The 16,110-nt window shown below is 53.4% G+C and overlaps 7 protein-coding genes across 7 annotated transcripts in view; 4 read left to right on the top strand and 3 right to left on the bottom strand.

Annotated features, from left to right (window-relative positions):
• Positions 1–304: 304 nt before the first annotated feature.
• Positions 305–1,278, bottom strand: PV08_09927 (uncharacterized protein; the record flags this gene model as incomplete). The annotated part of the gene is made up of 2 exons (XM_016384242.1): positions 305–1,134; positions 1,194–1,278. 2 exons carry the CDS (start codon positions 1,276–1,278, stop codon positions 305–307), a joined length of 915 nt encoding a protein of 304 aa, XP_016232865.1.
• A 740-nt stretch (positions 1,279–2,018) lies between these two features.
• On the top strand, positions 2,019–3,022 carry PV08_09926 (uncharacterized protein; the record flags this gene model as incomplete). The annotated part of the gene is made up of 5 exons (XM_016384241.1): positions 2,019–2,058; positions 2,108–2,178; positions 2,234–2,256; positions 2,307–2,365; positions 2,412–3,022. The coding sequence occupies 5 exons, from the start codon at positions 2,019–2,021 to the stop codon at positions 3,020–3,022; spliced, it is 804 nt and encodes a 267-aa protein (XP_016232864.1).
• A 1,383-nt stretch (positions 3,023–4,405) lies between these two features.
• Positions 4,406–5,162, top strand: PV08_09925 (uncharacterized protein; the record flags this gene model as incomplete). The annotated part of the gene is made up of 2 exons (XM_016384240.1): positions 4,406–4,687; positions 4,857–5,162. 2 exons carry the CDS (start codon positions 4,406–4,408, stop codon positions 5,160–5,162), a joined length of 588 nt encoding a protein of 195 aa, XP_016232863.1.
• A 750-nt stretch (positions 5,163–5,912) lies between these two features.
• On the bottom strand, positions 5,913–8,083 carry PV08_09924 (uncharacterized protein; the record flags this gene model as incomplete). The annotated part of the gene is made up of 4 exons (XM_016384239.1): positions 5,913–7,312; positions 7,391–7,739; positions 7,816–7,923; positions 7,982–8,083. 4 exons carry the CDS (start codon positions 8,081–8,083, stop codon positions 5,913–5,915), a joined length of 1,959 nt encoding a protein of 652 aa, XP_016232862.1.
• Positions 8,084–8,938: 855 nt separating this feature from the next.
• Positions 8,939–11,387, bottom strand: PV08_09923 (uncharacterized protein; the record flags this gene model as incomplete). Its single annotated transcript, XM_016384238.1, has 3 exons — positions 8,939–10,060; positions 10,107–10,495; positions 10,547–11,387. 3 exons carry the CDS (start codon positions 11,385–11,387, stop codon positions 8,939–8,941), a joined length of 2,352 nt encoding a protein of 783 aa, XP_016232861.1.
• An 857-nt stretch (positions 11,388–12,244) lies between these two features.
• On the top strand, positions 12,245–12,774 carry PV08_09922 (uncharacterized protein; the record flags this gene model as incomplete). The annotated part of the gene is made up of 2 exons (XM_016384237.1): positions 12,245–12,393; positions 12,441–12,774. The coding sequence occupies 2 exons, from the start codon at positions 12,245–12,247 to the stop codon at positions 12,772–12,774; spliced, it is 483 nt and encodes a 160-aa protein (XP_016232860.1).
• Positions 12,775–13,752: 978 nt separating this feature from the next.
• The window catches only part of PV08_09921 (uncharacterized protein), a gene marked incomplete at both ends in the record, with an annotated part of 3,373 nt that continues 1,015 nt past the window's right edge, over positions 13,753–16,110 (top strand). Inside the window, 2 exons of the mRNA XM_016384236.1 lie at positions 13,753–15,730; positions 15,780–16,095. Of these exons, the coding sequence (XP_016232859.1) occupies positions 13,753–15,730; positions 15,780–16,095 (2,294 nt within the window). The remainder of the gene's footprint in view (positions 15,731–15,779; positions 16,096–16,110) is intronic.

The following is a 16,110-nucleotide window of genomic DNA, read 5'->3' as shown; positions in this document are numbered from 1 at the left end:
CAACTCGTTCTCAACACGGTTGTCTGCACCTCTACAAACGAATGGGGTGTGCAGCAGAGCAATCTTTGTTCTCGACTGTCTTAGTCTGCTCGGTGATTCCTGAATAATCTACTTATATCATAACCCTCAGGTGCACGCCCATGGCACGGCCAGCTACCAAGGCAATGGATAATCCCTTCACTCATGGTCAGCGCCGCCCGGATCAAGTGATGGCAACAGAGCAATAATGCTCGCGTTCGGAGATGCCACACGAGCTGACTCGTCATGAATACCGCTCACGCTCAAGGGGCCAATATGAGAAGACCTACTTCACGATCAAGCTTGCGCTGGGTACCAGCTTCAAATCCTTCAGCGACTCTCCGAAATACTCCTGCCCGAACACCTTTCTGGGGAAGTTTTGGGTGAAGCTTTCCACATCCCGTCCTGTCTCATCGCCTATCGCAGCGGCAACCTCAAACAGCGTCGTCTCGACCGGGAAGGTCTTCATGATATTTCCGGCTGAAGTCTGTAACCGGAGTCGCGTCTCCTTGTATTCTGAGGCTGGCTTCGGAGGTGCTGGCGTCGCAGCAGGCGTCTCAGCGACGGGCAGAGCAGCGCCAGACCGAGCAGCTTTTTCTCTCTCGGCTTTCAACCGTCTTTCTTCCTTGTCGGCTGCAATTTTGGCCTGTATTCGCTTCTTTGCCTCGATATCAGCTTGTTTCTCTCTCCGCTTCTTCTCGGCTTCCTTGATCTGCTCTTTTACCCGCAGTTGTTCCTTCGCATCCTCTGTCTCTTTGGTCTTCTTGCGATTGATCTGCTCGTTTCGTTTTTGATCAACCTTGTCCTGCTCCGCCTGTACGGCGCGCTTGGCGGCTAGTTTCTCTCTTAGGTCTGCCAACTTGGCTTTCTTTTCTTCCTCGGTCAAGGGTTTGATCTCTTCCGTGGACTCGGCGAAGTCGGTATGCCCAGATTTACTCGCGTGGAATTCGGCTTGTGCGGTGCCTCTGAACTTCTTCCCACACTCGTTGCAAACCAAACTCCGGGCTTCCTCCGCTGCTTCTTCGGCCTTTGCCTTGTCTGCGGCTTCCTTCTCACTTCTCAATTCCTCTATCGACTTTGAGGAGTTTTGATCTAACCAGTCGATGGCGTCGGCCACTACAGAAGACATGGGTTAGGCTTGTAGATCGGCGGCGATGCGGGTTTCTTGTCCTTACAGCTGCCGGTGGCTTTAATAGCCATCTGACTCTTCTCCTTGTCAAAGCCCATCATGACCAATTGATCGAGATCTGAAGACGACATTGCGAACGCAGTCTGCGAATCGACAGTCGGGTGATGCGCTGGAGGAGTTAAGAGAAGGGCAATGGCGGGGTGGTTGACGGGAGATGAAGAGGGACGGCGGGACTGATAGACTGAGAATTCGAATGAGGCAGAAGACAGGAAAGGTGAAGTTTAAATAAATCTGAAGACAAGGCCAACTGACACTCCGTGATGCAAATGCTGGAAATCAAAGAACCGATCAAGACTCCGTTGGTGGAAGGGCAATGGTTGTCGTGATGCGCCGCATTGACGATGGGGGGCTTGAATACATCACCCTTAGTCTGGAGTAGTACTGTAGGTGGCTGATTAAGATACCCAGACTGGGAGGCTAACAAGCCCACCGGGCCAATCGCGATTTGCCGCCAAGGGGCATCTTGTATAGGCACCGTAGGCACTGTAGGCACCTGAACAGGCTCTGTAGAAGGCAGACTGGGCGCTATAGCCTCCTTAGACCAGACACCTTAAGCGCCCGCCCAGCCTCTTCTCCCCCAAGCTGACCTGCAAGTGCTCGTTTGCCCTTAAACACACACCCTCTGTCATCATACCTGGTAATCCGCTTGTTTGCTGAACAATCCCGTATCGGCCTGGCCGCTCTTCACTCTTCTTCCAATCCAGCCCAGCATCACGAAGTCACCTTTCGCACAGTCGCTACGACCACCCGTTGCTGAACCGGCTCCTGTTCGCTTTTCCTCGACATCGCGCCATCCGAACCAAACGCCATCATGTCTGTTGATCTTCAGCCAGCCGAACTGGGCTTCAGACGTCAGTACCTCCCGACACCGCGATGTCCTGTGACTGACCTCGAATACAGGCCCTTTCAACCGGGAAGTCACTGAGGTCCTCAAGCTCAGCAACACAAACAGCGCTCCCGTTGCATTCAAAGTACGTCCACGCGCCATATCACGGTCGCGCATTTCACTAACAGTGTGCTACACAGGTCAAAACGACCGCACCCAAGCAGTCCGTAGCATCATTCACCACCACCCCTCTCAATCATTAACTGTCCACAGATATTGCGTGAGACCAAACTCGGGCATGATCCCACCGAATGGAGAAGTCGAAGTGCAAGGTAGGAGCATTCCATGCTGTACCGATGAATCCTCTGACAGTGGTAGTTCTTCTGCAAGCCATGAAGGAAGAGCCACCCCTCGACGCCAAATGCCGCGACAAGTTCCTCGTACAATCCGTCCTCACATCTGCCGATCAGGACCCCAACGTCACGACACTCTGGCAAACAGTCGAGAAGACGGCCAAGAGCACAATTCAAGAGAAGAAGATCAGAGTCAATTTCCTGCCTGCAACAGGTGCAACTCCCAACGGCGTTTCCTCCCATGAAGAGCAGCCGCCTGCATACTCGTCTCCTTCTCCGCAATTTGACTCCCCAGCTCCTCGCTCATCGGCCGGAGGTTTGTCTACGGCCGAGTCGGCCAAGTCGTCGGTGGCGAACGTGGCTGAAGCCACTGGTCTTGCGGCCGCTGCTTCCACTGTAGCAAGTGCTGTACCGACCTCCAACCAGGAACTGCAAGAACAACTAGCAGCCGCACGTGCTCAGATCAAGAAACTGAGCGACCAGATTCAAGACCCGCAATTCCGACAGAGAAAGGTCCAAGAAGCAAGTGAAAAAGTCCAGACGGTGGTACAACAGAGCAACGAGTCCGGAGTACCATTGCAGATCGTTGCTGGTCTTTGCCTACTTAGCTTCTTGATCGCATATCTCTTCTTCTGAGCAGCCGGGTTCGGTCAGAGTGCGCCTGGCTGGTCGTTCAGATGGTCCAGCATATATATCCCTAAGGGTCTGCGTTAGAAGATGAATGGTGCCGCCGCGGAGGTATGAGGACGCTCGTAAAAAAAAGTACAACAGCTGTATGACAACTACAGAATATACCGAAATCAAAGCATGCTTAGTTGGAGTTCGACGGTGATGCCGTCACTTACCAGGTGGGCTTGCATCATTCGCAAGCCTTATGAAGTTGAATGTCCTGTGGAATTCAGTGTGTATGTTGGATAGGGGGGTGTTCGTTTTCATTGTAGTGCTTTCCACCCGATCTTCTATGTGAGCGTAGAGTCAAAATAAGCAATCTTGAGTTCCAGGCCGATATTAACGGATGTAGATACTTTATCCTTGATACACATTTCATTCGTACATCTGACAAAGGCAGTTAAAGTGTCCGTTGTACCTTGCCTCCCGTGAGCGCGTCGAGCAAACTATTCACCTTTAGGATACGGGATTCTGAGCGTCCACTCCGTATTCTGGCTCAGAGATGCATTGCCTGGGTGTTTATCGAAGCGTCAAAACGATCTACGGTGGTTTCAATGATCTTTTGGGCAGCGTCTGGCTTGTTGTTGGTGATTTTGCTGTTGCTGTAATTTGAAGCCCTGATCGAGGATGAGAAACTAAATATATTCGAATGTACTGGCCGAGAATGGTCTCAACGCATAAATCGGCCATAGCACCACCACAATTGCCTCTGGCGAGGCGAAAACGACATAGATCCGTAATTTCCAGTGTCATGTACAATCTACACTGGCTGAACCATACTCTACCCACCGCATATGGTTGTAGAGGCAGAAGGTTGAATTCGATTCATTGCCATTCCGAAGCATGAAAAATGAGTTGTCAGTCTAAATTTATTTACCCCGTTTCTCGCTTGTATTTTGTCACGAAAGAGACGGCCCTGCGGGTCATGACTCTGCCTCCACACACAACTACATTGGCATACTCAGTGTAATGACAAATTTGTAGTAGTATTTGTCAAGTACTGATAACCTGACCGAGTCACCGCGAGACCATGTCTGACATGTCACTGCGTCACTGATTTGGTACAAACACACGGGAAAGCTGAAGATCGATTGAACCCTTGGCGCGAGGCACGCAGACTTTCCATTCCGCCCGCAACCTGGGGACAAGTTACAACTCACGAGTTACAGTTTAGAAGTTCGCTACACCAGTCCAGTCGGTGCCCAACACCACGACAAACCAAAAAGCAACCCACCCAGCCTACCCTCCCTCATACCGCACCAACGCTGCGCGAGCACCTCTGAAAACACACTTCTCGTGCTCCGCGCCAACGTCTCGGTTCATCCAGTTACCCACCTCACACCAGCGACTATGTCTACAGAGATGGAGATTGACGCCGTCGCTCCGGCTTCAGATGAACGCGACAACGGCACATCCTCGCCGACCGAGACCAAGAAAGCCAGCGCGGGCGCGGGATCCGAAGCCCGCACGATCCAGAACGCAGTGGCCGTCCGCAGTATCGAAGGCTGGATCGTGATCGCGACCAACATACACGAAGAAGCAACCGAAGAGGACATCACTGACCTGTTCGCCGAGTATGGCGACATCAAGAACTTACATCTCAACCTGGACCGAAGAACAGGATACGTCAAGGTACGCTCAGACCCTTTTTCTGCGTTGTTGCTGCAAGAGATCTGCGAAACGCTTCCAAGGCCCCCCCTTTGAGACGGAACCGAAAACTACTCAAGGGAAGAAGCATAAGTTTCACGAATGAGAGCAAGACCACTAACGACGTGATGGCGTTATTTTTGGGTCTGTTTAGGGCTACGTACTCATCGAATACCCCACGCAAGTCGAAGCCGCGGCGGCGATCAAAGCTCTCAACGGAGCAAAGCTTCTCGACCAGACCATCTCAGTCGACTACGCGTTCGTAAGACCACCTCCGAAGGACAACAAGGGCGGACGTGGCGGAGCCGGAGGAGGAGGTAAAGCGAATGAGCGACGCGGCGGCGGTGCGCGTGCTGGGAGGAGCCGCAGCCGGAGCAAGTCGAGAAGCAGGAGCCGAAGCGTCGACGCCGAGAGGGACAGAAGAAGCCGTGGTGATGGAGACAAGATGGACAGAGATTGAGCACAACTCGGTACCCTGGTACACACGAACACACGCAGCGGACGGACACGAGGTGACAAGAGCGACCCCATGGTCCTAAGTGCCTGCCCACGTTGCGCCGCGCTGATGCTGCCGTCACATCAGGCAAGGCTGGAGTCGTCTTCTTCCTCTGTGGCGGGCCACCATGTTCGCTGCAAAGGAGAACAAAACACTTCGTTCGCCGGAGCTCCAGAACACGCGAGGACTAGACATCATTCGCTACTTGCACTCGGTGAACCATAGCTGTGATTCGCATACAAGAAAAGGTTTGTTGATGTCTATATAGCGAGAGAGAGACAGAACATGGTACGTTACTTTGCACTGGTCGAATTCGAAACTTCAGAAACTGACTGCCTTGTCTAGTTTTTGAACCTTAACCTGCTGCTTTCTGGCATCCTGAATCAGCTTGGACCAGCTGCCGTGGAGAGAACGGTTCACTTCATCGCTACGTTGGTTTCGAACAAGATGCTATTGTGAGCCCGTCAAGCAGGTCGATCTTTTGGATCGAGACGTGTCTATTCGGGCAATTCTTAGCTCGACAGCAGCAAAAGCAGGTTGCATTATTCCTAAAAATTCTGTTTGGTCGTGGTAAATCTCGCGGGAAAGAGTTTGTGTCTCGTTTACAGATCTCAGACCTCAACGCCCTCCATGCTGGTATTGGTCCTGATAGCAGCTGCAGGGGGGAGAGTCTCTATTTCGGCCATACCTCAAGTAGTTTGTCTTGTTGTCTCCTCAAGACCCATCTGGAAAGTTCGGCTCAATCATCCTTGCAATCTCGAGGTCGGTCACTGCATGCATGCCTCTGCTTGCAAAATAGCAATTGGGCCTTCCACAAGTGGACGAGTGTGACACATTGGGACAGTGGTGGCTCGCATAACAGTCGTGGCGCCGGCAGCCAGGACCAACGCTGCAGGCAATCTTGCGAGCCTTGATTCTCAGCGCAAGATACACGCCGTCAACGATGGACTCGTGGTCGTATTTACAGTTTGGATCCTTGCAGTTCGAACGCAAATGATGCTCGTTACACAGTTTCCTATTCCGCGTGCGAATGTCACAGAGTTCTTGATCCTCGAGTGACGGCTTTGGTAGTTTCAAGTCGATGCGCTGCTCAAATTTGTTCAGTGCAACCGGGGCGCAAATCGGTCGTCGCTCTGGGTGAGGCTCCGGCGTGCTGAGAATCTTCTTCGTGAACGCCGACGCAGCGACACTGCTGGCGCTCGAGGCTGGCCGCTGCGGATCCGATGCCGCTTGTGACACGGGACCAACCGGGCTCCGTGTCTCCTGTTGCCTCAACATATCGTCCCAAGATCCCTCGAACTGTTTCGGAGTGTGTACCTGTGTTCGTGGGAATGTGCTTGGGTATCGACGGTCCTGGCTCAGTGTCGACTGTGAGTTTCGTTTGGCACTGCCTCTGGCGCCTCTTCGAGCATGGGCTCGGGTTTGTGGAATGTCTGCCATCTTGGAATAGTCTTCTTCCTCGTACCCGTTAGTGCCGTTTGTCTCCTCGCCCCATGGCTCTTGGATCGGTGCTGGGATATAGCTGTTTTCAGTCATGCTCGTCTCCCAGCTTTGCTGCGCCGCTTTCCTTGTTTGCGATGAAGAATGTGACGAATCAAGCTTAACAACACCAAGAAGACTCTCGTTGTCCAATTCTCCAGGCGACCCGTTGACACCGTTGGCCAACGTGCCATTCGCCGGGCCTTTCGGGACGACTTTTGGTTCTGGGGGAACTTGGGGTGACGCGATGTTAGAACTCAAAAGCAGCGCCTCATCACCGCGTGACGTTGGTTGCCAGTCTGTACTGGCCACGGCCACGGGATCTGATGGTTTCGCCGGAAGGGGGTCATTCCATTGAGCTGGCGGCGCGGGGTTGGAGCCATTGGGCAGCACTCCAAGGGTGGTGTTGTTTTTGTTGTTGTTTGGTACGGCGTCAAACATGGAAAGCTCGATAGTATGGAACGGGAGGTTGTGGCTCTCGGCAAATCCATGGGCTGGACGGACAAGAGTCGTCTTCCCTAGGGTGTAGTCGTCGTCGCCGTACTGCTCCAGGACCTTGTAGTATTCCGATTGCTGGCCCAAGGCCAGGAAAACGTGCCTACAATGACAGTTTTCCAAGAACAGCTCATAGTGGTCTGATGAGAAGTATTAGCAGGGGATACTGATCAACACAGAGTGAAGAGTGCACAGAGGGGAGGGGGCTAATAGTTTACATTTCAGCTTGTGGCGCACCGCGTCAGGTCCAGAGCCACAGTCGGTTATCGTTATGCCAGGCTCGACCCTACAAACTTCCAGGATAAACGGCCAGAGTCTGTCCGGCTCCGGGATGAGGTTTGCCGCCGAAAGATCATGGGCCAACTGGCCAATATCAGAGAAAATGTGCGTTACCAAGCTCACCCCCTCGGGTAAGTCGTTTTTGTGCTGTGCTCTTGCAAAGTCTTTGACCTCTGCCACAAATCTTTCGACAGCCTCGTGGGCGCCTGCGGCTCCCGACCTGATAAAGTGCGGCTTGAAGAAGTGCTGGTTTCCGTCGATGAGCACGAGGAGATGCTGTACGCTGGTCTGCTTTCACTCCGTCAGTATGGAAGCATTCTGAGGCTTAGAAATGACGAGGACAACTTGCGATGCGGTCTTCAACATCCAAGGCACGCTTCTGCCATCTCCGCCGACTCTCTGTCTGATCCTGGAGGTCGGCCTTGAGCTCGTGGTACTCTTGTTCCTTGAGCGTAAGGGCCTTGACAAGTTCCTGCACATATTCTTAGCCTGCGGGCACAAGACCGAGGGGCAGTGGTCCTTGATCTTACATCCACAAACGCGTCTTGTTCCGTCGTTCTCTGCCTGTAATCCTGATATCGCTTCGCTATGGCTTTCGCTTCCATCGGTGCTTCCAGGTTGCTTTCTTCCATGTTGCCGGGTGCCCGAGGACATGCAGTGTGAGCTTAGCGAAGGAGGAGAGTACGATACATATGCGTGAGTAGGCTCGGGCTGAGTTGGAGGTCGTATATTGCGCTCTTTAAAGGAAAATCACGAACTTTGTTGGCAAAGAGGCTTTAAGCTTGGATTTGGTCAGTAAAGGACAAAGCGTGCCGGGGCTTCTTGGGTCAAACCTGGTCATTTAGAGGAAGTAAAGGTCGTTATGGCGGTGGCCTACATGCTTTGTTGTTTGTCTTGGGAGGTTTGGCAGAAAGGCCAATGTCCAAGGCCAAAGAAAATACCTGCGGCTAAGGTGAAGCTACTGCACGAGGCCTGACCTTCTCCGCGTTCTTTACTCTCCCCGTCCTTAGTCTCTTGAGGCGTCAGGATTTTTAGGTAAAGGCGGGTCAGGGCGAAACCAGGCGTGGGAGAGACAACGGTTTATTAGAGAGCAGCTGAGACTCTCATCAGAGCCTCCCCCGGAAACACTAGCGAAGATTCCAGTGTAAGCCAGGAACAGTGGTCTGGACATTGGCTGCCTCACTATCCTAACCACAATAGTACGGTACCTTGAAGCGAGGGTGGTGGTTCTGGGGCCGGGGCCGGTGCTACAGATACGCAGTTGGACCAATACACCTCCTACAGGCGTCGGCCCTATTCGATGAGCTCTACGACTTCAATAGACGTCTGCCAGGGGGGGTCGAGCCGATGGATGGTCAATAAGCCCCGGGTTTGGGATTTTCTATTCTATATCTACATATGCCCCTGGTATCACATCCGAATGCCAGACTCCTCGCTAAATCGAGCAGAGCAATCAACTCATTAAATCGTCAAGTACCTATTCGCCGTCACTTCTCGAACTGGCTGGGGTCAGGGAAGAGTCCCTGATACAGCTCGTTCATGGCTTGTTGTACGTCGGCCAACTCCTGTTCGTCGGTCGTAGTCACATCGTCGTTCAAACACAGCTGACCCGCCAGCTCTTTCTTTGCTCGAACGTATCGGTTTACCAGAACACTGTCGACTTGTTCGGCGTCCGTCACCATGACAAACAATGCATCCGGATGAATGATAGTAAACCGGTAACGCATGACGGCTTTGATCACGAGTTCTCTTTGCCTGGCTTGGGTGTTGGCTCGTGGAAGCAAAGGAGCCAGGCCTTTTGGTTTCTTGTTGAGTATAAGTTTGAGCAAGCAATCCCCACACTTGGGTTCCTGTCTTGCAAGGCGGTCGAATATGTTCGACGTTGAGAATACCGGGTTCTTCACGAAGGCATCTGTCGATGACACGGAGAATCCTGGAGCCAGGCAATCGTTTACGTCGAACTCGATACAATCTGCGTTTTGTATTGCAGCTGGTCCGTCCAACGAAGTCCAGATGATGTCTGTGTTGACTTTGGGTGGTTCAAGGCCTGCTCTCTGCAGATGCTCATTTACGTGGTAATAGTTTCGCTTGCGAAACGTGTTTCGACCTTCGTTGACCATCCCGGCTTCCAGGTCCTGCATCACTGTCTGCCTTTCTTCCCACGACAGACTACCATCCTCATCGACGTCACTACGGAGCATGATATAGCTCCACAGTAGTGCCTCTCGGTGTCTTTCGATGAGATAGTGGAATGTGGCGTACCAGGAGTACAGTTGGAAGCCTGGTTCGCCTCGGAATCGTTTGCAAGCACTCTGTAATTCCGGGCCTGGGAACGAAGATATGGCCTCCTTCATGATGCTTCGAGACAAAGCATGTCCAAAGTGCCCCTGGCCCTTGCGCTTCCGAATACCGAATCTCCGGTTGAGTAACCACGATGTGTAGATGAGATATGGCTTTTCGCCAAAGCGGTGCGCATCCACTTCGTTCGGTGGCTGTGTAGTGCTGTAAGCGTTGTTCTTGAAGCCCATCACGGGACCGAACAACGGTGAATAGATGTCAGAAGCAGAGTGTTTCTTGCCGAGCAGCATATCATCAGATAAGGCGTAGAGCTACACGTGGTTAGCAAGTGATTTGTGACTGGCACGGGAAACTTACGAAATCTGTATTCGATGGAGTATTGAAGAGCTGATTTTCGATCGTCAAGGAGTTAAAAGTCGGCAAGCAAGCATGTTTTTCGCGATCGAAGAATTCTTCCTGAGCCATAATCTGTACCACCTCCTTGGTTATCGGCTCGTCGTTGAGCCAGGTGGGGACCTGCTTGCCCGCTGCACTACCGTCGACAGAATTAACGACAATCTGAATCTTGTTGCGGAAGTGCGCGGCGTATCGTTCAACGCTGCGGAGGGAGTATCGAAGTTCGTCCCAATCCCGATACCGGTTGACTCCGTGCGAATTGATCCATTTCCCTTCGTCGTCGTTAAGGATCGAGTTCTCTTCGTACGGCCGCTTTGTTTGCTGGAAGGCTTGTTCAGATCCGTTGACCCCTGCGCGTATTAGCTACTGTCACTAGATGTCGACCCGGGATAACTACTCACAGAGATACACAAAGTCAATCTTGGGCTCTTCCAGCTTCCCCCATTTACTGGGGTCGTAAGAGCCGTGCGCCACCCAATCGTCCTCCCACCCTTGCAAGACCTCGTCCTTCACGGCAATCTCGAAGGGGATGTGCACTATTTCTGGCAGACTATCCGCTTTCTCCTCCAGTGTCAGGTGGTCCAGGGGTTCTGCTTCGATCACTTTCTCCTTCATGGGCTGGTCTGGTGATGAGATCAATGGTTCCTTTTCTGTCTCAGGGTCAAGATTTGCTTGTACGGCCACCGGACCCTTTTGCAACACTTCCACCGGCAGCGCGGCACCCTGTTCCACGACCATGCCATCTTCGGAGAGATCTTCTGGCATGACCACGATTTCTGTTTCGCTTGTCAGGCGGTCGGGAAATGTTTCCGGGGCCGGACCTTGCTCAATAACGACGCCCTCAGGTAAATCGCCCCCTTCCGGTTTGGCTTCGACGATGACATGTTGGTCCACTTCTGGATCTGAAGAGTAGACAACGATAGGATCGGTAGCTGGCTTGAAGCTCTTTGGATGTGCCCTATCCACGGACGGCGCCCTGAGAGGCCAGTCTGCGTCTTCCCGCACCGACCTGCGCCCTTTACCAGTGATGGAATCTACCTCGTCCTGGTCCAGGGCGTGTCGATATGCAGACACAGAGCGGCCGGTAGAGTGACTCTGGTGCCATGCTCCTATACACAGTAGGCATACGATGGCGAGCAGTATGGGTCGGTATGATCGTTGGGAACAGGGAGGTTGCCGCCAGGTCTGGGAATTCTTGCGCTCCCATCGGCGGTTGTAACTAGCGAGAGATAGTGTCGACATGCTGGAGGGTCGTCTCTCGATCTTCACCCAAATTAGGACTGGGATATCAGCATATCACCGCACCACCAAGTGATTGGCAATTACAAGAAAAGCTGTGGGTGGTCAAACTGGTCTTTGGTATAGCAACACTAACAATGTCAGAGACAAACCCCCAGTATGCAGTTTTGGAGCAGTCAATGCAAAGCTTGGACTCGCAAAGTAGATTGAGCCCATGTATAAGTCGGCGAAAGAGACTTGGATGAGACTGACCTGTAATTGAAAAGGGGGCCAAAATTTGGGCCTATTCACTTTGAGTTTGCTGGAATTCAATGACAGTCGGTTGGTAGGACCACGCACTGGCTTATAAGGCGAGAAGGAGCGCCAATGGAGCCTCCCAACCTTGACAGATAATCACTGTAACTGGGAGAAGGGATGATGGCAGGGCATCGCCAAGATCGACGAGACTACGAGGCGAAGGATCTCGTAGTTGATGGCTTCAGAACGCTCGATGAGGCAGTCAGGCATGTGCCACACTGTACTGGGTAGTTCAAACCCACACTTGTCGCAGACGGAGAGCACACGCGCAGGAGTTTACCTCCCCAGCGGCGGATTGAAGCCTCGTCGAGGAAACCATACCTGCTTGGCGCTTGACGCCGATCGCCCGTCGCCACATCCATCATCGAGGATGGGAGGCTTCTGAGGTGGAGGTGAAAGGCTCGTAGCACAAGATGGGGTGGCTGCAGCGCGTATTGCCCTAGCTTGGGCACCGGTGACAACAGGCGTGCGTATCGCGTCAAGCACGGCGTGTTCGTCCCAGTTGTCCTCAACGAAGAGACAGAGGAAGGAGGATGTCCACTCCGGTGTCGACCAGGAGAAGCATGAATCGCGTCAGATGGATGTACTGGGCCAGAGGCTGGTGGTCCCCAGAAAAGGAGGCCGTGACAGCACTGACACATGGCAGTGGTGAGGACGAGGCATGTCATCTTGCGCCAAGAGTCGTGTTGTGGCGTATCGTAACGAGACGGCGGTAAGTTTACCTCACGCGTCGTGACAGCTAGGCCATATCGAGACTAGCCCAGGTACCGCCAAGAGGCCTTCTTCCAACCTCAGGGAGTCGACAAAGTTTCTCCCGTCTGACACTGGCAGCAACACCAATCTGCACACCGTGCCCTGGAGCACAGCGAGATTGTACGGTATCGCCGCCAATTTCATACGCGGCACGATGGTGCCCGAGAATGAGAGGCGGTTCGACACTGACAGCTTCACAGTGCTCGGCCAGGCCCGTGTCAAGTCTCATACCGCCACTGCCCTACCTAAGCAGTTCGTCGCCTGTGAGATCCAAGATCCCAATCTTGTCATCCCCAACTATCGATCCCAAATTTCCATACCAATCTACGGTGAAAAGTAAAACAGAGTCATCCACAATGGGATTGTTTGCTGCATGGGAAAGCATGATCCCCTTGAAAGGATGATGTTTGAAGTGCATCGTGGGCGTTGGCGTGGCAGGAGTTGGTCCCAAGGCTGAAATCCCAGACTGACCTCGCCTTGCCTGCTTGTGACGGAGCGGGCCGGATCACTCCTCATAGGGAAGGCTTTGTGAGGTGAGCAGGGTTGTCCTCGAGCGCGTTGCACCGTCTATGGCTATGGGAGTAGTTTCCTGCCTCCTTGGATGTGATCGGCGAGAATCCATCTCTGCTGGAAAAGCGTGTGGGCACGACTGAGATTCTTTTTCCGCCGCAGGTAGGTGTCGTTGGACAGGCGTTAACATGTTGTTCTCCACTTCCTGTCATACACTTCCTTCTCCCTAAGCACTGCACAGCTGTTGTATAATGATTGGCCGAAGCGGTCGTTCGGACAGGCCTTATCCGTCATCAACACCGGGAAATTGGACAGCACTGCCAGAAATGTCAGCGTCGATATCAGTGCCGCTGTCGTTTTCAGGTACGGGCTTACGAGTGGTTCATGCGGTCGTTGCTCGGTGCTTCAGTGCGGCATATCCTGCCACGGGAGGCTTTTGCAGATGGTCCATTCTTGGGCTGGCGTCGGCGCCTGGACTCACTGTGTCTACGCTCCCCTAGTGGAGCCAATGAGCCATGCTTCGAGTGTTGGTACGGATGATGTTCAGTCTTTGATCACGGCGTGGTCTTCCCATGAGGGCCACCCCACAGCAATCCACTCGAAGGCCTCCTTTATGCTCCTGGCCCTAGGACAACACGAAATGAACGTCGACGTCCGTGGTATATAGCCGTCGACGCGCGCTCCTCTCCCAGCCTCTTCTCTTCACCACCACTCACCGCACAGGTCATCCTTTCCCTCGTTATAATCCGAAGGATTTTTCCTTCATCCATTCTTTATCCAAGAAGTCATTCGTTAACACTCTTTCAACATGCTTTTCTCGTTTGGGGCGGCCGCTTTGATGGCCGGCGTTGCACTCGCTGAGCCCCTCGCCACGATCACTCCTTGCCCGCAAGCGTCGGGCAGCACCACGGTAGCACCGATCACCGTCACCAGCCAGTATCAGTCTGTCTCGACTTGCGAGCCTACAACAGCTTGTTTCCGTGGGTCTTGCATCACGAAGTATCCGTACAACACATGGGCTTTTGTCAGCACAACCATTCCAGATGCCTGGAACGGAAAGACCGCCTCGAGCACCCTGGTCACATCCACCGACCAGGAAGTCACCGTCTCGCTGTTCTCTACGACTTTTACGAAATATGTTACTCCAGCACCAACTGCCACCATCAACGGCACTGTCTACGTTCCTGCCCCGACTCCTGTTTATCTCACCATCGCCAAAGACTTCTACGCTCCATACAACCAGATTGGTCCTTTGGCCATCCCTGGTTATGACGGTAGCGGTCTGTGCACAACCTGTGGTGTCCAGAAGGATGGCACCCGGAGACAAGTCGTCGACGTTGTCGAGTGCCGTGCTGGCGCCTGGGGTGCAAAGTGCTTGGGATACGAAGAGATCTGGATCTCGCTTCCTGCTCCACCTGTGACATCCACGACTGTGGCTCCTGTGTCCACCAGATGGGTTGCTCCTAGTGCTGGTACCTATACTTTCACCTTCACCATGACCCAGCCTGCCCGCGTGGTCACAGCTGCCGCTGAGACCATCACCATCGCTCCTCAGCCATGGTATGCGTATGTCACCCGTGCTTGCCACAGACCTCGTGAGATCATTGACTTCACGACCACCATCACCAAGACAATCTACTACACCGTGCCTTGCAGCAGACAAGCCCCTACAACCGCCAGCACCGTGCCAGTGCCTACCGGCCCTAACTGGGGATGGTTCCCTACACATGGTTCAGGTCCTAAGCCTACCAGCGATCCTTTCCAATGGGAAGACTGGGGCAGCCCGAGCAACACCAATACTCAGGGATGGAAAGACTGGTTCACGGAGACTGTCACTGTCACTAATACCATTACCAGCACCGGTGGCCCGATTACCCAGTCAACCACTGCGACCTCAACCGGCGCGTCCAGCAGCTCTAGCAGCTCATCCTCCAGCTCTGCTAGCAGTGCCAGCAGCTCAAGCTCAAGCTCCAGCAGCTCCTCCATCTCCAGCACTGGAGGACCCATCTCCGGCTCTACCTCCACTGCCGCTAGCAGCTCTAGCAGCTCGAGCTCATCTTCCAGCTCTGCCTCGTCGGCCAGCTCTTCCAGCAGCTCGTCTTCTAGCTCTGCTTCGTCTGCAAGCTCCTCCAGCAGCTCTTCCTCTGCCTCGTCTGCAAGCTCTTCTAGCAGCTCTGCCTCGTCTGCAAGCTCCTCCAGCAGCTCTTCCTCTGCCTCGTCTGCAAGCTCCTCTAGCAGCTCTGCCTCGTCTGCAAGCTCGTCCAGCAGCTCGTCTTCTGCCTCGTCTGCAAGCTCCTCCAGCAGCTCTGCAAGCAGTGCTAGCAGCGCGTCCAGCTCCAGCAGCACAAGCACTTCAGCTTCATCCTCGACCACCAGCCCTATCACGACTCCTTCGATTGGTCCGTTCTACTTGATCTCTAACACCAACGCCAAATACCGCAAGCGAGCCATCACCTACGTTGCCTTTGCTGGTGAGGATGCCGTCCTCGTCAGCGACCAAGACCTTGCTGCTCAATTCTACATTGACACCAATGGTTTCTTGACTTCCGGAGGACAATTTGTTGACTCGGACTACACCTTCTCCTACATCGCCTTCCAACTGACATCGACACCACCCACCACGCTCGCGACTTTCTCTATCGCGGAGGACAATACCTTGGTCATCGATGTGGAGAACAATGGCTTCTGTGTTACAGACTCTAGTAACATATTCATCCTCTTCAGCGCCACCGAGACTCCATTCTTCTGCAACCCAATCACCCTCATCGTTGTCTTCACTTTGCCAAGTAAGTTTTTGATCTACTTCAATTGACTCGTTTACTGATTTGTCCCTAGCCACGACGACCACTACTAGCATGAGCAGCACGTCTGCCATCAGCACCTTGACAAGCACCACCGCAGAACCCTCGTCGACGTCTAGCATCATCACATCAACTACTGCTTCCAGCAGCTCCGAAACCACAACCAGCTCTGAGACCTCGACCACCTCAGAAGCCTCGACCAGCTCGACGACTTCCTCCAGCTCAGAAGCCTCGACAACATCTACTGAGTCGTCGACTAGCTCGGCGGAGTCGTCGTCCACTTCGGCCGCTTCCACTAGCTCGGCTGAATCGTCGTCCTCTTCGGCCGCTTCAACCAGCTCGGCTGAATCGTCGTCCTCTTCGGC

Source organism: Exophiala spinifera (assembly GCF_000836115.1).
Source record: "Exophiala spinifera strain CBS 89968 unplaced genomic scaffold supercont1.7, whole genome shotgun sequence".
Classification (NCBI taxonomy): Eukaryota; Fungi; Ascomycota; class Eurotiomycetes; order Chaetothyriales; family Herpotrichiellaceae; genus Exophiala; species Exophiala spinifera.
The sequence above is the reverse complement of the archived record's forward strand: the minus strand, read 5'-3'. Positions and strand labels throughout refer to the sequence as shown.